This window comes from Terrapene carolina, unplaced genomic scaffold (genome assembly GCF_002925995.2).
Source record: "Terrapene carolina triunguis isolate 2854851 unplaced genomic scaffold, T_m_triunguis-2.0 Scaffold569, whole genome shotgun sequence".
Taxonomy (NCBI): domain Eukaryota; kingdom Metazoa; phylum Chordata; order Testudines; family Emydidae; genus Terrapene; species Terrapene triunguis.
In genome coordinates, this window is record NW_020664920.1 from 1 (window position 1) to 16,691 (window position 16,691).

Sequence of the window (16,691 nt, forward strand, 5' to 3'; positions counted from 1 at the left end):
GGCACTCAGCCAGGGCAGCACGTTCCGTGCCAGGGCCTGTGGGGCTGGTCTCCGAGCTCCCCGCGCGCTGGGGGGTCCCGCTGGGAATGAGGTGCTGGGAGCTGAGCGCAGCACCCCAGGGCTCTCCCCAGCCCTGGGGAGCAGGACTGACCCTGACGCCCCAGCGTCTGCAGCCCTCCCTGGGGTCCCTGGGCTGTTCCGGCTCCCCCAAGTGCCCCCACCTCCCGAGACTGTCCAGAGACCGGGACCGCCCAGAAAGTGCCTCCTCTTAGCTAGGGTTACCATATTTAAAAAATAAAAAAAAGGACACTCCACAGGCCCTGGCCCTGCCCCTTTCCCAATCCCGGCCCTGCCCTAACTCCGCCCCCTCCCCTGAGCACCCCGCATTCCCCCGCCTCCCTCCCAGCCACGCGAAAAGAGCTGCCCGAGCGCTCCCGCCTTCACGGTTTGCCGGGCAGCCCCCAGACCCTGCGCCCCCGGCCGGCGCTTCCCCAGCGCAGCTGGAGCCTGGGAGGGGAAGTGCCCGGCCGGGGGCGCAGGGCCCGGAGGCATGGGGGCTGCCTGAAGCCGGTAGCGCTTGGGCAGCTCGGCTCTTACAGAGCCCAGGAGACAGGGAGCACAGCAGCCCCCGGCGCCCGCTCTAAGGTAAGCCAGGGAGTATTTTTCCCGGACATGTTCGGCTTTTTGGAAATTCCCCCCGGATGGGGGTTTGATTACCAAAAAGCCAGACATGTCTGGGAAAAACCGGACGTATGGTAACCCTATCTTCGCGGCCCCGCTTCTCTCGCGTGTGTCCTCCGCCAGTGACAGCGTGCGGGGCGGCTGGGTGAGCTGTGCAGGAGATGGGGCAGCATCTGGGGCACAGCACTGGGCTCGGCATGTGCAAGGCACGAGGGGTCTCACCCCTTCCTGTGAGGTGCTGGCGCTCTCAGAGAGGGGAGACCAGGCCAAGTCTGGCAACCCCGCACTGCCTGGGGCCAGCCCTTCATCCAGAGGGTGGGGAAGGTGTCTGTACCGGGCCCATGTGAGGAGCTTCAGGGCAGGGGGTGCAGTTTGAGGCCGGTTACCTGGACACTTTTCCATTAAGAGCTTGAAAAGAAAATCTTCTTCCCTGGCTTCTCCTCCCGCCCCCTCTCAGCCCCCAGCACTGGGGCACGCGGGCAGGGAGGAAAGACCAGCTAAGGGCATTTAGGCTCTCATTAAATCTCTGCCAGAGGCTCCCCATAGCTGGGGCAGCCAGCCTGGGCGGGTGCCTCGCTGGGTGGATTTGTTGCCTGCAGCCACAGCCCTTGGACTCAAGAGACTTTAGGGCCAGATGGGCCAATTGTGATCATCTTGTCTGATCTCCTACACATGGCAGGCCACAGAACCTCACCCACCCACCCCTGTGGTAGGCCCAGAGCCTCCGGCTGAGTCACTGACGGCCTCAAATCATGGTTTAAAGAGTTCACGTGACAGAGACTCCACCATTCACACTAGTTCAAACCAGCGAGTGACCTGGGCCCCAGGCTGCAGAGGGAGGCGAAACCCCCCCCCTCCCCAGGGTCTCTGCCAACCTGACCCGGGGAAATTCCTTCCCCGCCCTAAATCTGGGGATCAGTTAGTAAGTAGCATTTTCATTACTTATTTTTTGGTAGCATTATTCAGAATCTTTTCATTTTTTCATTGTTACTCATTTGATACTGTGTAGTGCCTTTTGCACGCATCAAAGACCTCCTCAGGATTGCAAACCAGGGCCAAAATTTTCAAATTATTTTGCCTAACTTGAGACAACTAGACCCATATTGGTTGAAACTAGAGTAAAGAACAGAATTACCAGACACCTAGATGAACACAATCTGTTGGGGAAGAGTCAACACTGCTTTTGTAAAGGGAAAGCACGTCTCATCAATCTTTATTAAAAAGAACAGGAGTACTTGTGGCACCTTAGAGACTAACAAATGTATTTGAGCATAAGCTTTCAAATTTGTTAGTTTCTAAGGTGCCACAAATACTCCTGTTCTTTTTGCGGATACAGACTAACACGGCTGCTACTCTGAAACCAATCTTTATTAGAATTCTGAGGACAAGGGGGATCCAGTGGATAGTGTAACTTGGACTTTCAGAAAGCCTTTGACACGGTCTCTCACCAAAGGCTCTTAGGCAGAGTAAGCTGTCATGAAATAAGAGGGAAGGTTCTCTCATGGATCAGTAACCAGTTAAAAGAAAACAAAGGTGTCACGGACTCACAGATCGTGCCCACTCTTGGCCCCGTGCAGTCCGTGGGGGGTGCCCCTTTCAGTGAGACAGCCCTTCTTGGGGGTCCACTCTCTCCCGGGGTCAGGCCTCTCCACCTCCTGGAGCCGCACCTCTCTGAGCCTCAGCACGTCTGTCTCTGCCATGGGCCCCCTCAGGGAGTCCACTCGCTCTGGACCCCCCGGGCCTCCACCCCCGAAGGGGTTGATGCCACCCTGTTCTCTAGACCGGAGTGACTCTCAGCCAGCATAAAACAGGAGGGTTTATTGAGAGTTGAACACAGCACAGGAAACTCTCCGGGCCTCAGGCCTGGCCTCCCTCAGCACAGCACATCCAAGTCTCTCCCTGCATCCAGGTGGGCTCTGCCTGCCTCCTCCCTCCAGCCCCGAGCCCCCCTGCTTCCCAGCTGGGCATCTGATATCACCGGGCCTCAAGCCCCGCCTCTGTCCATTGTCTTCTCTCCAGGTAAACAGGGTTGTAAACAGGGTGGCCTGGGCCTCCTCTCCTCTCAGCCCTCCTCTCGCCCCTCTGGCTGGAACCGGCTGGTTAGGTCACTGGGGTCCTCTCTTTGCAGCCCATTGTCCTCCCACTGGCCAGAACCAGCTGCGACTCCTAAGCTGGGTCACCAGGTCACCATTTGCTGGGGTGTCCGTCCTCCAGGCCATCGGCTGGGGTCCCAAGTTCCCTCTCCGGTCCTCTGTAACAACAAACTCCCTCTCCCCTCACCTCGTTAAACCAGTAACACCCGGGACACTGAGTCCCACTCCCTCTGCATGCAAACCACGAAAAAAAGAAAAAATCCCTCACTTTGTCACAAAAGGGTAGAAATAAGTGGTCAGGTTTCAGAATGGAGGGATCTATACTGGATCCAGGGCTGTTCAACATATTCATAAATGGTCTGGGAAAAAGGGTAAACAATGAGGTGGCAAAATTTGCAGAAGATATAAAATTACTCAAGACAGTTAAATCCAAAGCTGATTGCAAAGAGTTATAAAGGGATCTCACAAAACTAGGTGACTGGGTGTAACGATGCTGGTTCTGGCGGGACCCAACTGAGAGTTCCAATTCAGGACAAATTGCTTAAAACAGGGCAGTTACAGCCCAAGGCTGGGGTTTTTCCACCCCTAAGGCAAACCAAACCAGCCAGACTAAGAGGACTTCGGTCTCACCCCACTGGCTAACCGCAAGTCTCACAAGCAATCCCCCTAGACACTCCAGTTTCCCAGTATCACCACCAGTGCCACTCGTTATGGGGACAAATGGTTATGAAAACCAATACCCCAATAAAAGAAAAAAGGTTCTCTCGATCCCAAAGGACCAAGCCCCAGACCCAGGTCAGTATACAAATCAGATCTTACCCACAAATCACGCTGTTGCCAATCCTTTAGAATCTAAAATCTACAGGTTTATTCATAAAAGGAAAAAGATAGAGATGAGAGCTAGAATTGGTTAAATGGGATCAATTACATACAGTAATGGCAAAGTTCTTGGTTCAGGCTTGTAGCAGTGATGGAATAAACTGCAGGTTCAAATCAAGTCTCTGGAACATCCCCAGCTGGGATGGGTCCTCAGTCCTTTTTTCAGAGCTTCAGTTTGTAGCAAAGTCCCTCCAGAGGTAAGAAGCAGGATTGAAGACAAGATGGAGATGTTTCAGAGTAGCAGCCGTGTTAGTCTGTATCCGCAGAAAGAGCAGGAGTACTTGTGGCACCTTAGAGACTAACAAATTTATTTGAGCGTAAGATTTTGTGGGCTACAGCCCACTTCTTCGGATGCATAGAATGGAACATATATTGAGGAGATATATATACACATACAGAGAGCATGAAAAGGTGGGAGTTGTCTTACCAACTCTGAGAGGCCAATTAAGTAAGAGAAAAATTTTTTTTTGAAATGATAATCAAGATAGCCCAGTACAGACAATTTTATAAGAAGTATGAGAATACTTACAAGGGGAGATAGATTCAATGTTTGTAATGGCTCAGCCATTCCCAGTCTCTATTCAAGCCTAAGTTGATTGTATCTAGTTTGCATATCAATTTCAGCTCAGCAGTTTCTCGTTGGAGTCTGTTTTTGAAGCTTTTCTGTTGCAAAATTGCCACCCGCAGGTCTGTCATTGAATGACCAGACAGGTTAAAGTGTTCTTCGACTGGTTTTTGAATGTTATGATTCCTGATGTCAGATTTGTGTCCATTAATAATTTTGCGTAGATGGAGATGAGGCATCAGCCTTTTATAGTCTTTTCCAGGTGTAAGAACACCTCTTTGTTCTCACTGTGGAAAATTACAGCAAAATGGAGTCTGGAGTCACATGGGCAAGTCCCTGCATACTTTGCTGAGTTACAAGGCGTATCTGCCTTCTCTCAATGGGTCAATTGTATAACTGATCAGCCAACCATAACCTGTCCATAGACCCCTTACACGACAACCTTTATACAATATTTGCTGCAAATATATAACAGTGGTCGCAACAGTGATCTATACAGTTACAGATTATGTCAATAACGTCACACTGGGCAACCAATTGGCAGATGAAATTTAATGTTGATACATGCAAAGTAATGCATATTGGAAAACATAATCCCAACTATGCAGATAAAATGATGGGGGCTAAATAGCTGTTACCACTCAAGAAAGATCTTGGAGTCATTGTGGAGAGTTCTCTGAAAACATCCACTCAATGTGCCGCGGCAGTCAAAAAAGCAAACAGAATGTTAGGAACCATTAGGAAAGGGATAGATAATAAGACACACAATATCATTGTGCAACTATATATTTCCATGGTACGCCCACACCTTGAATACTGCGTGCAGTTGTGGTCACCACATCTCAAAAAAGGTTTATTAGAATTTTAAAAGGTACAGAGAAGGGCAACAAAAATGATTAAGGTATGGAACAGCTTCCATGTGCAGAAAGATTAAAAAGACTGGGACTTTTCAGCTTGGAAAAGAGACAACTAAGGAGAGATATGACAGAGGTCTAGAAAATCGTGAATGATGTGGAAGTGAATAAGGAAGCGTTATTTACTCCTTTACATAATAAAAAAAAAAACGGGTCACCCAATGAAATTAATAGGCAGCAGGTTTAAAACAAAAGGAAGTACTTCATACAATGGACAGTCAACCTGTGGAACTAATTTCCAGGGAATGTTGCGAAGGGCAAAACTATAACAGGATTCCAAAAAGAATTAGATTAGTTCATGGAGGATAGGTCCATCAATGGCTATTAGCCAAGATGATCAGGGACAACCATATACTCTGGGTGTCCCTTGTCTCTGATTGCCAGAAGCTGGGAACGAACAACAGGGGATGGACCCTGGGCATGTGGGTGAGACCCACCAGCCAGACAGCTGCGAAAGTATTCTTTGCAGCAACTCAGAGCCCTCCCACCCTGTGTCACATCACCGGCCGCTGGGAGTATTTGCTGCTAGCGGTCGCAGGTCGGCTCCATGCCATCGTCGGCAGCCCCATCACACCATCCCCTCCATAAACTGATCACACTCAGGCTGGAAGCCAGTTCGGGGTTTTGCCCCCACTGCTCCCCTTGGGCGGCTGCTCCAGAACTTCACTCCTCTGATGGTGAGAAACCTTCATCTAAATTCAAGTCTAAACCTGTTGATGGCCAGTTTCTAGCCACATGTTCTTGTGTCCACATGGGCGCTTAGCTTCAATAACTCCTCTCCCAGCCTGGTGTTTCTCTCTGGGATGGATTTAGAGAGAGCGATCGATCTCCCCTCGGCCTGCGTCTGGTCAGGCTAAACAAGCCGAGTTCGATGAGTCTCCTCTCGTAAGGCAGGTTCTCCGTTCCTCCGATCAGCCTCGTCGCCCTTCTCTGCACCTCTTCCAGTCTGAATTCATCTTTCTTACCCGCGGCAGAGCAGCCCTGCTCGCGTGTTCCAGCCGAGGGCTCACCAGTGCCTGGTTTAATGATACTAGCACGTCCCCGTCTCTCCGGGAAATCCCCCGCCTGACGCACTCTAGGACTGCGTTAGCCTTTATCACGGCCGCATCACACTGGCGGCTCATAGTCCCCCCGTGATGGACACATACACCCAGGTCTCTCCTCCTCCATTGCTTCCAGCGGAGACGTCCCCAGCTTAGAGCAGGGATTGTGGTTAGTCCCCAAGTGTGTGACCTGGCACCTTGGCTGGGTCTCTCTGCTCTTCACCCTCGGACTGGGCCTGCTTGGCACTGGGCTGGGGGAGCAGGTGGTGCTGGAGATGAGTGTGCGCTGGGGCAGTTACCTGCCCGTGCCCAGCGTGGTGCTGTGAGCACGGCTGACAGGAGGAGTGACCTGGTGTACATGTGGGCCCTGCCCTAGGCTCTCTCACACTCACCGGGGGCTGGTTCTCCTCCACTTCCTGCCCCAGGAGTCTGTGCCACCGTTAAACAGACGCTGTCGCTCACTCGCCATGCTGGCAATTGGGAAGGCTGCAGAGGGCGAGGAGGGGGAGCAGGGCAGTGTGACTTACCTCTGCCTTCTCTTGTGCAGCTGGCTGCAGGCGGGATGGCAGCACTGTGGAGGTCGTACCAGCGGCTCATGGCCCAGCACCCCTGGAAAGTGCAGATCCTCACAGCTGGTAAGAGCCTCTGGCCGTTCCTTGGAGTGTCTCTGCCCGGGGGGTTTACTTTCTCGGAGGCTGAGCACGGGGCAGGCCCCGGGCCCGGGAACTGCAGGGTGGAGTGAGGCAAAGGTGCATGGAGTGAACTGGGTCTCACGCTCTGGAACTGCCCGCGCTCGGGTCTGTGGACAGAGAATGCTGCGCCTCGGGGCTGGGGAGGTGGGCAGCTAGCCGTAGCCAGGGGCACGGGCAGGCAAGAGCCCTACCTAGACAGGGCTGGCCCAGCTCCTCCCCTTGATGCCCTGGTATTACACACACGCACACCCACAGTTCCTGGCTGAACATGCAGAGTTGCTGCTTCGGGGCCTAGAGCAAAGCTGGTGCATGGCCAGGAGCAGGCATTTGGGACCTCCCCTCTCCAGCAAGCGAGCCAGTGCCTCCCCCCTTCCCCCCTGTCTCTCCTCTATTTGGGGCTGCTGGGGAAGGTGCTAATTCCAGGTCTGACACGTGATCCAGCCCCAGGAGGGGCTGCAGAGTGCATGGCTCATACACACATTGCTGTGGGTGTGGACGTGGGGCTGGGGCGCTGGCAGTGCCGGGCTGGAGGCCGTGCTGGGGTGTGGGTTGGAGCCCCGCCCTTGTTGGAGCGCTGGGTGTGCCGTGCCTGGCCGAGCGCTGGGGTGGGGATGTGTGCGTGTGTCTGTGGGGAGGTGTTGCTGTGGGTGTGGACGTGGGGCTGGGGCACTAGCAGTGCCGGGCCGGAGGCTGCGCTGGGGTGTGGGTTGGAGCCCCGCCCTTGTTGGAGCGCTGGGTGTGCCGTGCCTGGCCGAGCTCTGGGGTGGGGATGTGTGCGTGTGTCTGTGGGGGGGTGTTGCTGTGGGTGCAGACGTGGGGCTGGGGCGCTGGCAGTGCCGGGCTGGAGGCTGCGCTGGGGTGTGGGTTGGAGCCCCGCCCTTGTTGGAGTGCTGGGTGTGCCATGCCTGGCCGAGCTCTGGGGTGGGGAGGTTGCACGCGAGAGGCGCCCCAGCTGCATGTGCCGGGGCTGCCGGCCCGTCAGTGAGTCGGGCAGGGAGTCACCTTCCGGTGGGTGCTTGGCTCTGGTACGAGCCCCGATGCCCTGTCGGAGTCGCATTCCCCCTCCCCTGCTTGAGTGGCGGGTGCGGGGTGCTGAGGTGGGCAGCAGCTTTGGCCAGTCGAAGCTGTTCCCCCCCTGCCAGCCCCGCACCCCACTGTTCCTCCCCCAGGCGCCCCAGGCCAGGCCTGAGCTGTCACCTGCAGCCAGGAGAGGGCAGCACACACTCAGGTTTAGGCGCTGTCCGGGGCTGAGCTTGCGTCTAAAGGGGTCTCTGGCATCTAAGGGGGTCTCTGCTTCCGTCTGGGACAGACCAGTCGTTTCCTGGCTCTCCCCCGCCCCTCCGCTGGGCTGAGGCTGCAGCTGTCTCCAGGGGTCACTCCTGTCCTGCAGCTCCCCAGGAGTGTGCGCAGGGCTGGCTCGGACTCTGTCCGGGGCAGGCTGGATGGACTGTTCTGAGCTAGGCCCAAGACAGCCTGGCTAGGCTGGGCACTGTCCCGCCCGGAGATCTGCCAGGCTGGTTCCTGGAGCTCTCTGCTCCCCTTTATGCAGCATTGTGCCCTCAACTTGGCTCTGGGTCTGTGCCCGCTGGGGAGAGAAGCCCTGGCCCTTTTCACCAGCTCTCCTGCTGCTCCTTGGTGTGCCCCGAGCAGGGTCCAGGCGGGCAGCCTCTGCAGAGAAATCGGCTCCTGCCCAGAGCTGCAGCCCTGCAAGGGGTTGGCCCTGGGTCCCCAGTCCCTGCCACGTCTGGGGGCAGGGACCCTGAGTGAGTGTGAGGAGCTGGAGGATGATAAGGGCCAGGCTCCAGGAGCCCCAAGTGGGCTAGCGGAGGGGCAGCCTGGTGCTGGGGGGGCAGGGACCCACCCTGGCAGCTGGCTCGGAGCAGGGTGAGCACCAGGGGGCTCCGGCAGGGAGCAGAGTGAGGCTGTGGGGCTGGGACAAGCTTGGGCATTACTGGCACCAGCGCAGGGTTCCCTGGCTACCCTGGATTAAGCCGTCTGGGGCATCAGGGGGGCGTCTTTCTGCCACTCTGCGACGGCCGGCAGGGCCAGAGAGCGGACTTGGAACCAGCCTGCCCCTTCTTACCCAGTCAGCACAGCCGCTCCGATTCCTGCCCCCAGCCACTCCCCTGCTGCCGAGGGTCGCAGCCTGGTGCCCCGCTGGTCACTCAGTGGGCCGACCTCGCACATACCGGGCAGGACCGTAACCTCTCAGCCGACCCCTCCTCCCCACCCGGTGCGCGGGAGGCCACGGGGGCGCGGTGGTTCATGCGTAAGAAGATCAGTCCCTGCTTTAGTGCAGATCTTGGCAGCTTCCTGAGCAGTGCCGGACCCGCTGGTGTGGTGAGCGGGACGCTCTGTGGGCTGTTGCCTGTTTGTTGGAGCGGGTGGGTGTGTGGCAGGGGGTTGGGTCTGCTGGATGCCCAGGCTGGAGTGGGTTTTCCGCCCCCTGGACTCGAGACTAAGGTGTGATGTGGTCTGTGTGTGGAGGCAGCGGCCAGGCGCTGGCTCTGGCCCCGTGGGATGAACTGGACAAGCACAGGCTGGGGAGCTTACCCAGGAGACGTCTGGGGGTGGTTTTGTACCTACGTGGGGAGAGGGCCCTGCAGCCCGCAGGCAGAGGAAGAACAAGAGCTGGAGCAGTGGCTCGCAATCGTTCCAGACGTCTGTGCCCCCCTCACCAGGCTGGTTCGTCTCGCGTACCCCACGTTTCACCTCCCTCACAAAACCAGACATAAAAATCCAGGAGTGTCCCAGCCACATCGTTCCTGACAGATTACCGACGTTCTCAGTGTCACCACTGAGTTATAAACCATGTGGAACAGAACGCTTGTACTTATGGGGCGGTCTATAGTGTACATACAGCAGTAGGAGCGAGTCACGGGCTGTAGGAAATTTTAGTTTGGGCTGACTTCGCTAGTCAGTTTTTATGTAGCCTGTTGTAAGACTAGGGCAATACCTGAAGGAGTTCAGGGACCCGCTGGTGACCCCGGGGTGCACGTCCCCCCGCAGTGCGCAGCACAGAGCTAGAGAACTCCAGACGGGAAATAAGGCACAGAGGTCTCACCGTGAGGGCAATTCAGCACTCGGGGTCTTTACCTCCGGCCTGGCTGGCTCTGCCTCGCGCTCAGCTCTGGCTCGCCAGCAGGGCTGGGCTGGACCCAGGGCCACTGTGGGAGGCTCCCTGGCCTGGGCCATGCAGGAGAGCAGGCGAGCCGGTCACAACTGCCCCTTACGGCCTTCAGATGTACAACTGCCCCCTGCTGAGGCTGAATTGGCAGCGACCCTGGAGGGCGAAAGGCTCCCTCCCGTCTCCTAGGCCACGGAGCCAGTGGGAGCCTGGGGCTCAGAGCGCCAGGGGGCAGGGGCCAACCACGAAACCTGGGAGAGCAGCAGCTGCCCCCTGGGGCAGGCTCCTCAGTGTTACTGGAGTGGCCGGGACCTGCTCTGGGCACTGCACCCCTCTCACTGGCCCGAGGCCCAAGAGACAGACAGACGGACAGCTGGACAGTGTCTCTGCACACCACCAGCCCGGCCGCTGGTTCTTTGGAGGCCTCGTGGCAAAGGAGGAGGCATGTGAATGGGGGGCAGGGCGGGGCCTGGACCCCCCCCCACGTGGGGGGCAGCCGGGGGGAGCACCGAAAGCCTGTTAGAAATGTAACGGGTGGGCAGTGGAGCCGGCCCCAGCAAGGGGCTAGGCTGGGTGGGGACGGGCTGTGCCGGGCCGTGGCGGTGATGTCTGAGGCGTTGGGGAGGAGGGATCCTGATGCACTCAGAGTGCCGGGCTAGGACCGCGATCTTCCAGCAGCACCCTGACTGCTCTGCTCACCCGCCCCAGCCAGGGCTCGTGGGGGGTTCCTGGTGTGAGGTTGGGGTCCTGCGTTTTCCCAAATCTTTTCCATTCCCAGGAGGAGAGTTGGGGGCGGGAGTGGTGGCTGTGGTGCCTGAGCTGTGCCCCACAGGTTTTTGTTGTGCCCGGCGGGGGGTCTTTGTGCATTTCCTGCTCTCGTGTCTGGGCTTGTAGCCTCCCAGCTCCAGGAGGGTTCGGGCCAGAGCCTGGCTGGACAGCATCATCATCCCTCCCTCCCCTCCCGACACCAGTTATTGGCAGGGCACATTCGCTGGGGGATCTGGGCTGCTCTGCTGACGGGAGCCATGTTAGCACAGAGATAGGGTCTGCTCCCGCTCCAGCCGTTCCAGCTCGGGGGTCTCCGGCGCCCGTCCAGGGCAGGGGGCTGGCTCCCTTGGCTTTCACCTGCCTTGGGCAAGGCTGATGGCCAGGTGCCAGGCTTTGGGGCAGCGCAGGCTCCTGCTCTCGCTGCTCGGCGGACAAGGTGCGCAGCAGGGGTAAGTCTGGCGGGGAGCGGGACCAGGGGCGTGCCTGGGGGCGGGCGCTGCAAGGCATCACAGTGCCAGCGGTGGAGGTGGTGCTGCAGCCCAGCTGCTCTCTGGCTAGAGGGACCCAACGCTTGGACCCTGCAGACATTTCCAGTGTGCTGGGTTTGAAGCCCCAGTGACGTGCTGCCTTCAGGCTCACTGTGTAAGTCCTGGGGCATGAACCCCAAAGGATGCGGGTGACTCGGCTGCCCATCTGGGTGCAGAGTTAGGAGGCATTCCTAGACCGTCAGGTCCACTCCCGCTCACCTGCAGCGCTGGGACGCGAGCCCTGTTCTAACGGGGGAAGAGGAGCCGGCTGCTAGCAGCATCCTGCAAACAAGCCCTCACAGCATCTCTAAGCTAAAGCCTGCTGCTCAGGGCCGCCTGCTGGCCGGGCATGGCGACAAAATGCAGCTGTGAGCCAGGCCTGCGCTTGCCATTCTCTGAGCATCCCTGGGACTTTCCCCCTGCTCAGTCTCCTCTCCTAGCTATGGCAGCACGGAGCGTCAGCCAGCCAGCCTGTGTGCTGAGTGGGGTCCCGTGAGCCCCTCCTGCTCTGGCTGTCGGGGTGAGTCAGCAAAGCAGCTCCACCCCGCTCCTGGCACTAGCCCATCATGTGGCAGAGGCAGTGAGGTGCAGGGGTAGGGAGCCCTGTGTTCTACCCTGGCTGACCTGCTGTGCGACCTGCTTCTCTCCCTGCCCCCTTTGGCTGGCATGGTTGTGGGGCAGGGCTGGCTCTCACCCAGATATACTGTGCCTGGCAGGGGTGACACGTTGGAGGGACACAACGGGGAGCACCAGCTAAGGGGGCACACGTGCCCCCCCACGTGGCCTGCACATTAAGGACAGCTACATTATTCAGTTGCTTCTTTCCCATTGATGCCTGGAGATAATGTTTAAGTCTTCTGAAGCTGGAGAATGAGTTCAGGATGATACAGGCACAGTGAGAAGGATTCTTATACATTTGCAGCACTCTGGAAAGATAGTGCTCCCAGGGTACTGAAAATGAGTCCAAAATCTCTTTCCTGATGGGTAACAGCTCATTTAGGCACCATCATTTTGTATGTATAGAATCATAGAACAAAGCAGGACCAACCCCAACTAGATCATCCCAGCCAGGGCTTTGTCAAGCTGGGCCTTAAAAACTTCTAAGGAAGGAGATTCCACCACCTCCCTAGGGAATGCATTCCGGTGCTTCACCACCCTCCTAGTGAAATAGTTTTTCCTAATACAGGCAGTCCTCCATTTTACGACGTTCGAGTTACGACGAACGGCACTTACGCTGTTTATAAAGGGACACCCTTTTTCGGCTTTCCAACACCAATTTCGACTTTACGATGCTTGAGCTGACGCAACGCCACGCCAGCGAACAAGTTCCTATGTGCGCATCGACATTCTGCACCGCTGATCTCCCTGACTCAGGACGCTCAGTAGCTGTTCCGACGCCATTTTTACATGTTGATTCTTTGTGCTTCCAAACTTTTTCTTAAAAGTTAATGTTTCTTTGCCCATAATAATGGCAGAAAAGCGAAAATCTCGTGCAAGTGATGTTTCTTCTAAGAAACGTAGAACAATTACTATGGAAACAAAAATGGAAATAATTGAGAGGTCCAAGAAAGGTGAGACGCCAACTGAAATTGCTAAAGCTTTGGCTTTCCCCCGAACGACTATTGTGACCGTCATGAAAGACAAGGTACGAATTCAGGAACATGTTAAGGGCTCGGCTCCTATGCAAGCCACTGTGATAACTAAGCAGCATGTTGGACTTATCGCCCAGGTTGAGAAACTGTTAATTGTTTGGCTGGAGGATCAAACTCAACGCCGGGCTCTGGTGAGTTCAGGCAGAATTCAGGAGAAGGCCGGGAGTCTTTATGATGATCTAAAGAAACAATGCTGAGCCTTTTAATGCAAGTAGGGGGCGGTTTATGCGTTTTAAAGCCAGGGCCAATCTGCATCACATCATTATCTCCGGTGAAGCTGCCAGTGCTGATGAGGAGGCAGCTCGTGTTTTTCCTGAGACATTGGCTGAGAGCATTGAGGAGGCGGGGATTGTGCTCAGCAAGTTTTTAATGTTGATGGAACTGGGCTCTTTTGGAAAAAAACGCCACTGAGAACCGACCTGGCCAAAGAGGAGAAATCCATGCCAGGGTACAAAGCTGCTAAAGATAGGATCACTCTTTTACTCAGTGCAGATGCTGCAGGTGACTTTAAACTTAACCCTTTGCTTGTGTCCGTTCGGAAACCCCCAGGGCTTTCCAGGGATAGTCCACAGCATTTCTCCCAGTGATATGGAAACCCCATCCTAAGGCGCGGGTCAATAAAAACATTTTTGAGGATTGGTTTAATCATCCTTTTGTGCCAAGCGTCAGGGATTATTGCAGCAAAAACAATCTTGCATTTAAAGCACTGTTAACCCTCGACAATACTCCTGGTCATCCACCCAGCCTTGATGACATGCATTCTGACATCAAAGTGATGTTTCTGCTCCCAAACACCACTTCATTGTTGCAACCCATGGACCAGAGGGTAATTGCATCCTGCAAGGCCCACTATCTCAGGAGCACATTTGCCCAGGCCATCAGGGCAAATGAGAGGAAGGTGGCCCAACTCTGAAGGAATTCTGGAAGGGCTTCAACATTTGCCATGCAGTTAAGAACATTGGTGAGTCATGGAATGAAGTCAAACAATCCAATTTGAATGGTGTTTGGAGAAAATTGTGTCCTGATTTTGTGTCTGACTTCCAAGGATTCACAGACACTGTTGAGGAGGTGACTGTGATGGAACAGGGAGCGGGGCGGATTTGACCTGGGAATGTGTTACATTGGGGATGAGAAGGAAGCTACCTGAGCTGTAACCTGAGCCAGGAGGGGGGTTGGGAGAAGTGACACCTTCTGCTGGGAGACTGAACAAAGGAGAGGAGGAGCAGAGGGGAGGGGGGAGAGAGCTGCTGGAGGAATTTTTAGTTTCACTTTGAGCTGGGTGGTGCAACGCAGGGAACCCCAAGCTGGGGTCTAAGCTCCGTGAACCCCCCAGAAGGACTTGATTGAGGGGTTCTGGTTGTACCTACACGCTCTGCTTGGGACTGTGTTCCTGTCATCTAATAAACCTTCTGCTTTACTGGCTGGCTGAGAGTCACGGTGAATCTCAGGAAGGGGGGTGCAGGGCCCTGACTCCCCCACACTCCGTGACAGTGACCAACACTGTTGTTGAAATGGGCAAAGAACTCAACTTAGACGTTGCGCCAGAGGATGTTGTTGAGTTGCTGGCATCACATTCTGAAGAATTAACTAATGAGGACCTCATTGATCTGGAACAGCAAAAAGTGGCAGAGGAAGAAGAAGACGCTCCCACTGTTGAAGAGACTTCTTCTCGTAAAGTCTTGACAACAAAAGTGTTGGCTGAGGCATTTCAACACTTGGAAGCAGCCATGTCCCTGTTTGAGGAACACGACCCCAACATTGAGTGCAGTGCATCTGTGAATAGGAGCATATCCAACATGTACAGGGAAGAGGAGAACATCTGTCCAAACTTCCTTGGACACTTCCTTTAAGTCCTCCCAAATCACCTCAAAACCCCCTGAAAACCCCACCCAGTTAGACCCACCCATGAGCTCAGAAGAAGGTGTCCCATCTCCTTCATTCCTTCCGTAGGTTTCCTAACTTACAAATCAAATGACAAGATCAGCAATGCCCAGGAACCGATTGTGTTGTAAGTCCGAGGACTGCCTGTACTATATTTCTTTATGTATGTTTAGCTTATTATGTGATTGTTTTATGTCAGCATGATTCCTATTTACAATATAAATACATTGATGTAGCTATATTACTCGTGTATAATTGATTGAGTACAAAAATCTGGGTTATTTTGGTGAAAATAGTGTATCGGGCCTTGGTTCAGGAACCAATCACCCAGTTGGAAAATTGGTTCCAAGTTACAATGTTTTGACTTAGGATGCGATTTTCAGGAAACAACTGTGTCGTAAGTCCGAGGACTCCCTGCCTGTATCCAACCTTGACCTCCCCCACTGCAATTTGAGACCATTACTCCTTGTTCTGTCATCTGGTACCACTGAGAACAGTCTAGATCCATCCTCTTTGGAACGCCCCCTCAGGTAGTTGAAAGCAGCTATCAAATCCCCCCTCATTTTCTCTTCTGCAGACTAAATAATCCCAGTTCCCTCAGCCTCTCCTCATAAGTCCTGTGCTCCAGCCCCCTAATCATTTTTGTTGCCCTCTGCTGGACTTTCCAATTTGTCCACATCCTTTCTGTAGTGGGGGGCCACCAGTTGGGATTGTATTTTGCCATGTGCATTACTTTGCATTTAACATTGAATTTCATCTGCTATTTTGTTGCCAAGTCACTCAATTTTGTGAGATTCCTTTGTAGCTCTGCAATCTGCCTGGGACTTAACTATCTGGAGTAGTTTGCCACCTCACTGTTTACCCCTTTTTGCAGACCATTCATGAATATGCTGAACAGTGCTGGTCCCAGTACAGACCCCTGGGGACACCTCTATTTACCTCTCTTCATTGTGAAAACTGACCATTTAGTCCTACCCTTGGTTTCCTGTCTTTTAACTGGAGAGCCTGGGAATGCTTTCAGGATCATCTCAGGAGCCTTAATTTGATTTAAGGACAAGCCTTTTGTTATCCTCATCACCCTGCCTCTGCTTATAGACAAATGCTCTGCCCGCAGCACAGAACTCTACGTTCCACACTCAAGCTCTGACTCCAGGGTGCTGCAGGCGATTGGGGAGGGGCATGTGACCCGTCCCCGCCACCCCCGTAGCTCCCTGCCCCTGTCGGCTGGGGCTCGTGCGCCGCGGATGCTGAGCTCTGCCCAGGTCCAGCCGGGTCCCCCCGACGGCGCCTGGGCCAGGTTGAGAGGGTCTCCCCGTGGGCTTGTTTGGCCAAAGTGACCAGGCTGGGGGCACCAGTCAGCCAGCGCTGAGCCAGACCCCCGTGCCGTGTTCTGGGGGGCTGGGGCCCATGGGGCTGTCCCTGTGGGGCAGGCTGGGCTCCCCTGGCAGTGCTGCCCTGCGGTGGTTTTGCTTCGCTGTTCCCCGGGATGCAGTGATTTAATCTCCCTAAAAGGGTGGGTGACGTGTTGTTTGCTGAGGGGGGGAGGTGGCGCAAGCCTGGCGCTGGGCCATGTTTACCCAGCGCAATCCCGCAAATGGCTCCTCGGCCTCAAGGACGCACCCGCCGCTGTGCTGCCATCAGCTGTTTTGTGTGTCCTGGAGAGCCGCTGTTGTCAGTGGGGCCCGTTAGCGAGGGCACGGCAGCCTGGCTGGAGAGCGCAGGGCCCAGACAACTGGCACGGGGCTGCAGAGCGCAAGGCAGGCAATGCGACAGGAGCTGCACCCATGGGGCGCGTGGACACCCACAGTCCTTCTCACCCCCGCATGTGAGGGGCCCCAGAGGGCTCTGTGCACACACACACACACACAC

At 55.4% G+C, this 16,691-nt stretch overlaps 1 protein-coding gene across 1 annotated transcript in view; it reads left to right on the top strand.

Moving 5' to 3' along the window:
* Positions 1–613: 613 nt before the first annotated feature.
* The window catches only part of MPV17 (mitochondrial inner membrane protein MPV17), a 31,235-nt gene continuing 15,157 nt past the window's right edge, over positions 614–16,691 (top strand). Inside the window, exons 1-2 of the mRNA XM_029913271.1 lie at positions 614–645; positions 6,723–6,810. Of these exons, the coding sequence (XP_029769131.1) occupies positions 6,738–6,810 (73 nt within the window). The 5' untranslated portion in view covers positions 614–645; positions 6,723–6,737. The remainder of the gene's footprint in view (positions 646–6,722; positions 6,811–16,691) is intronic.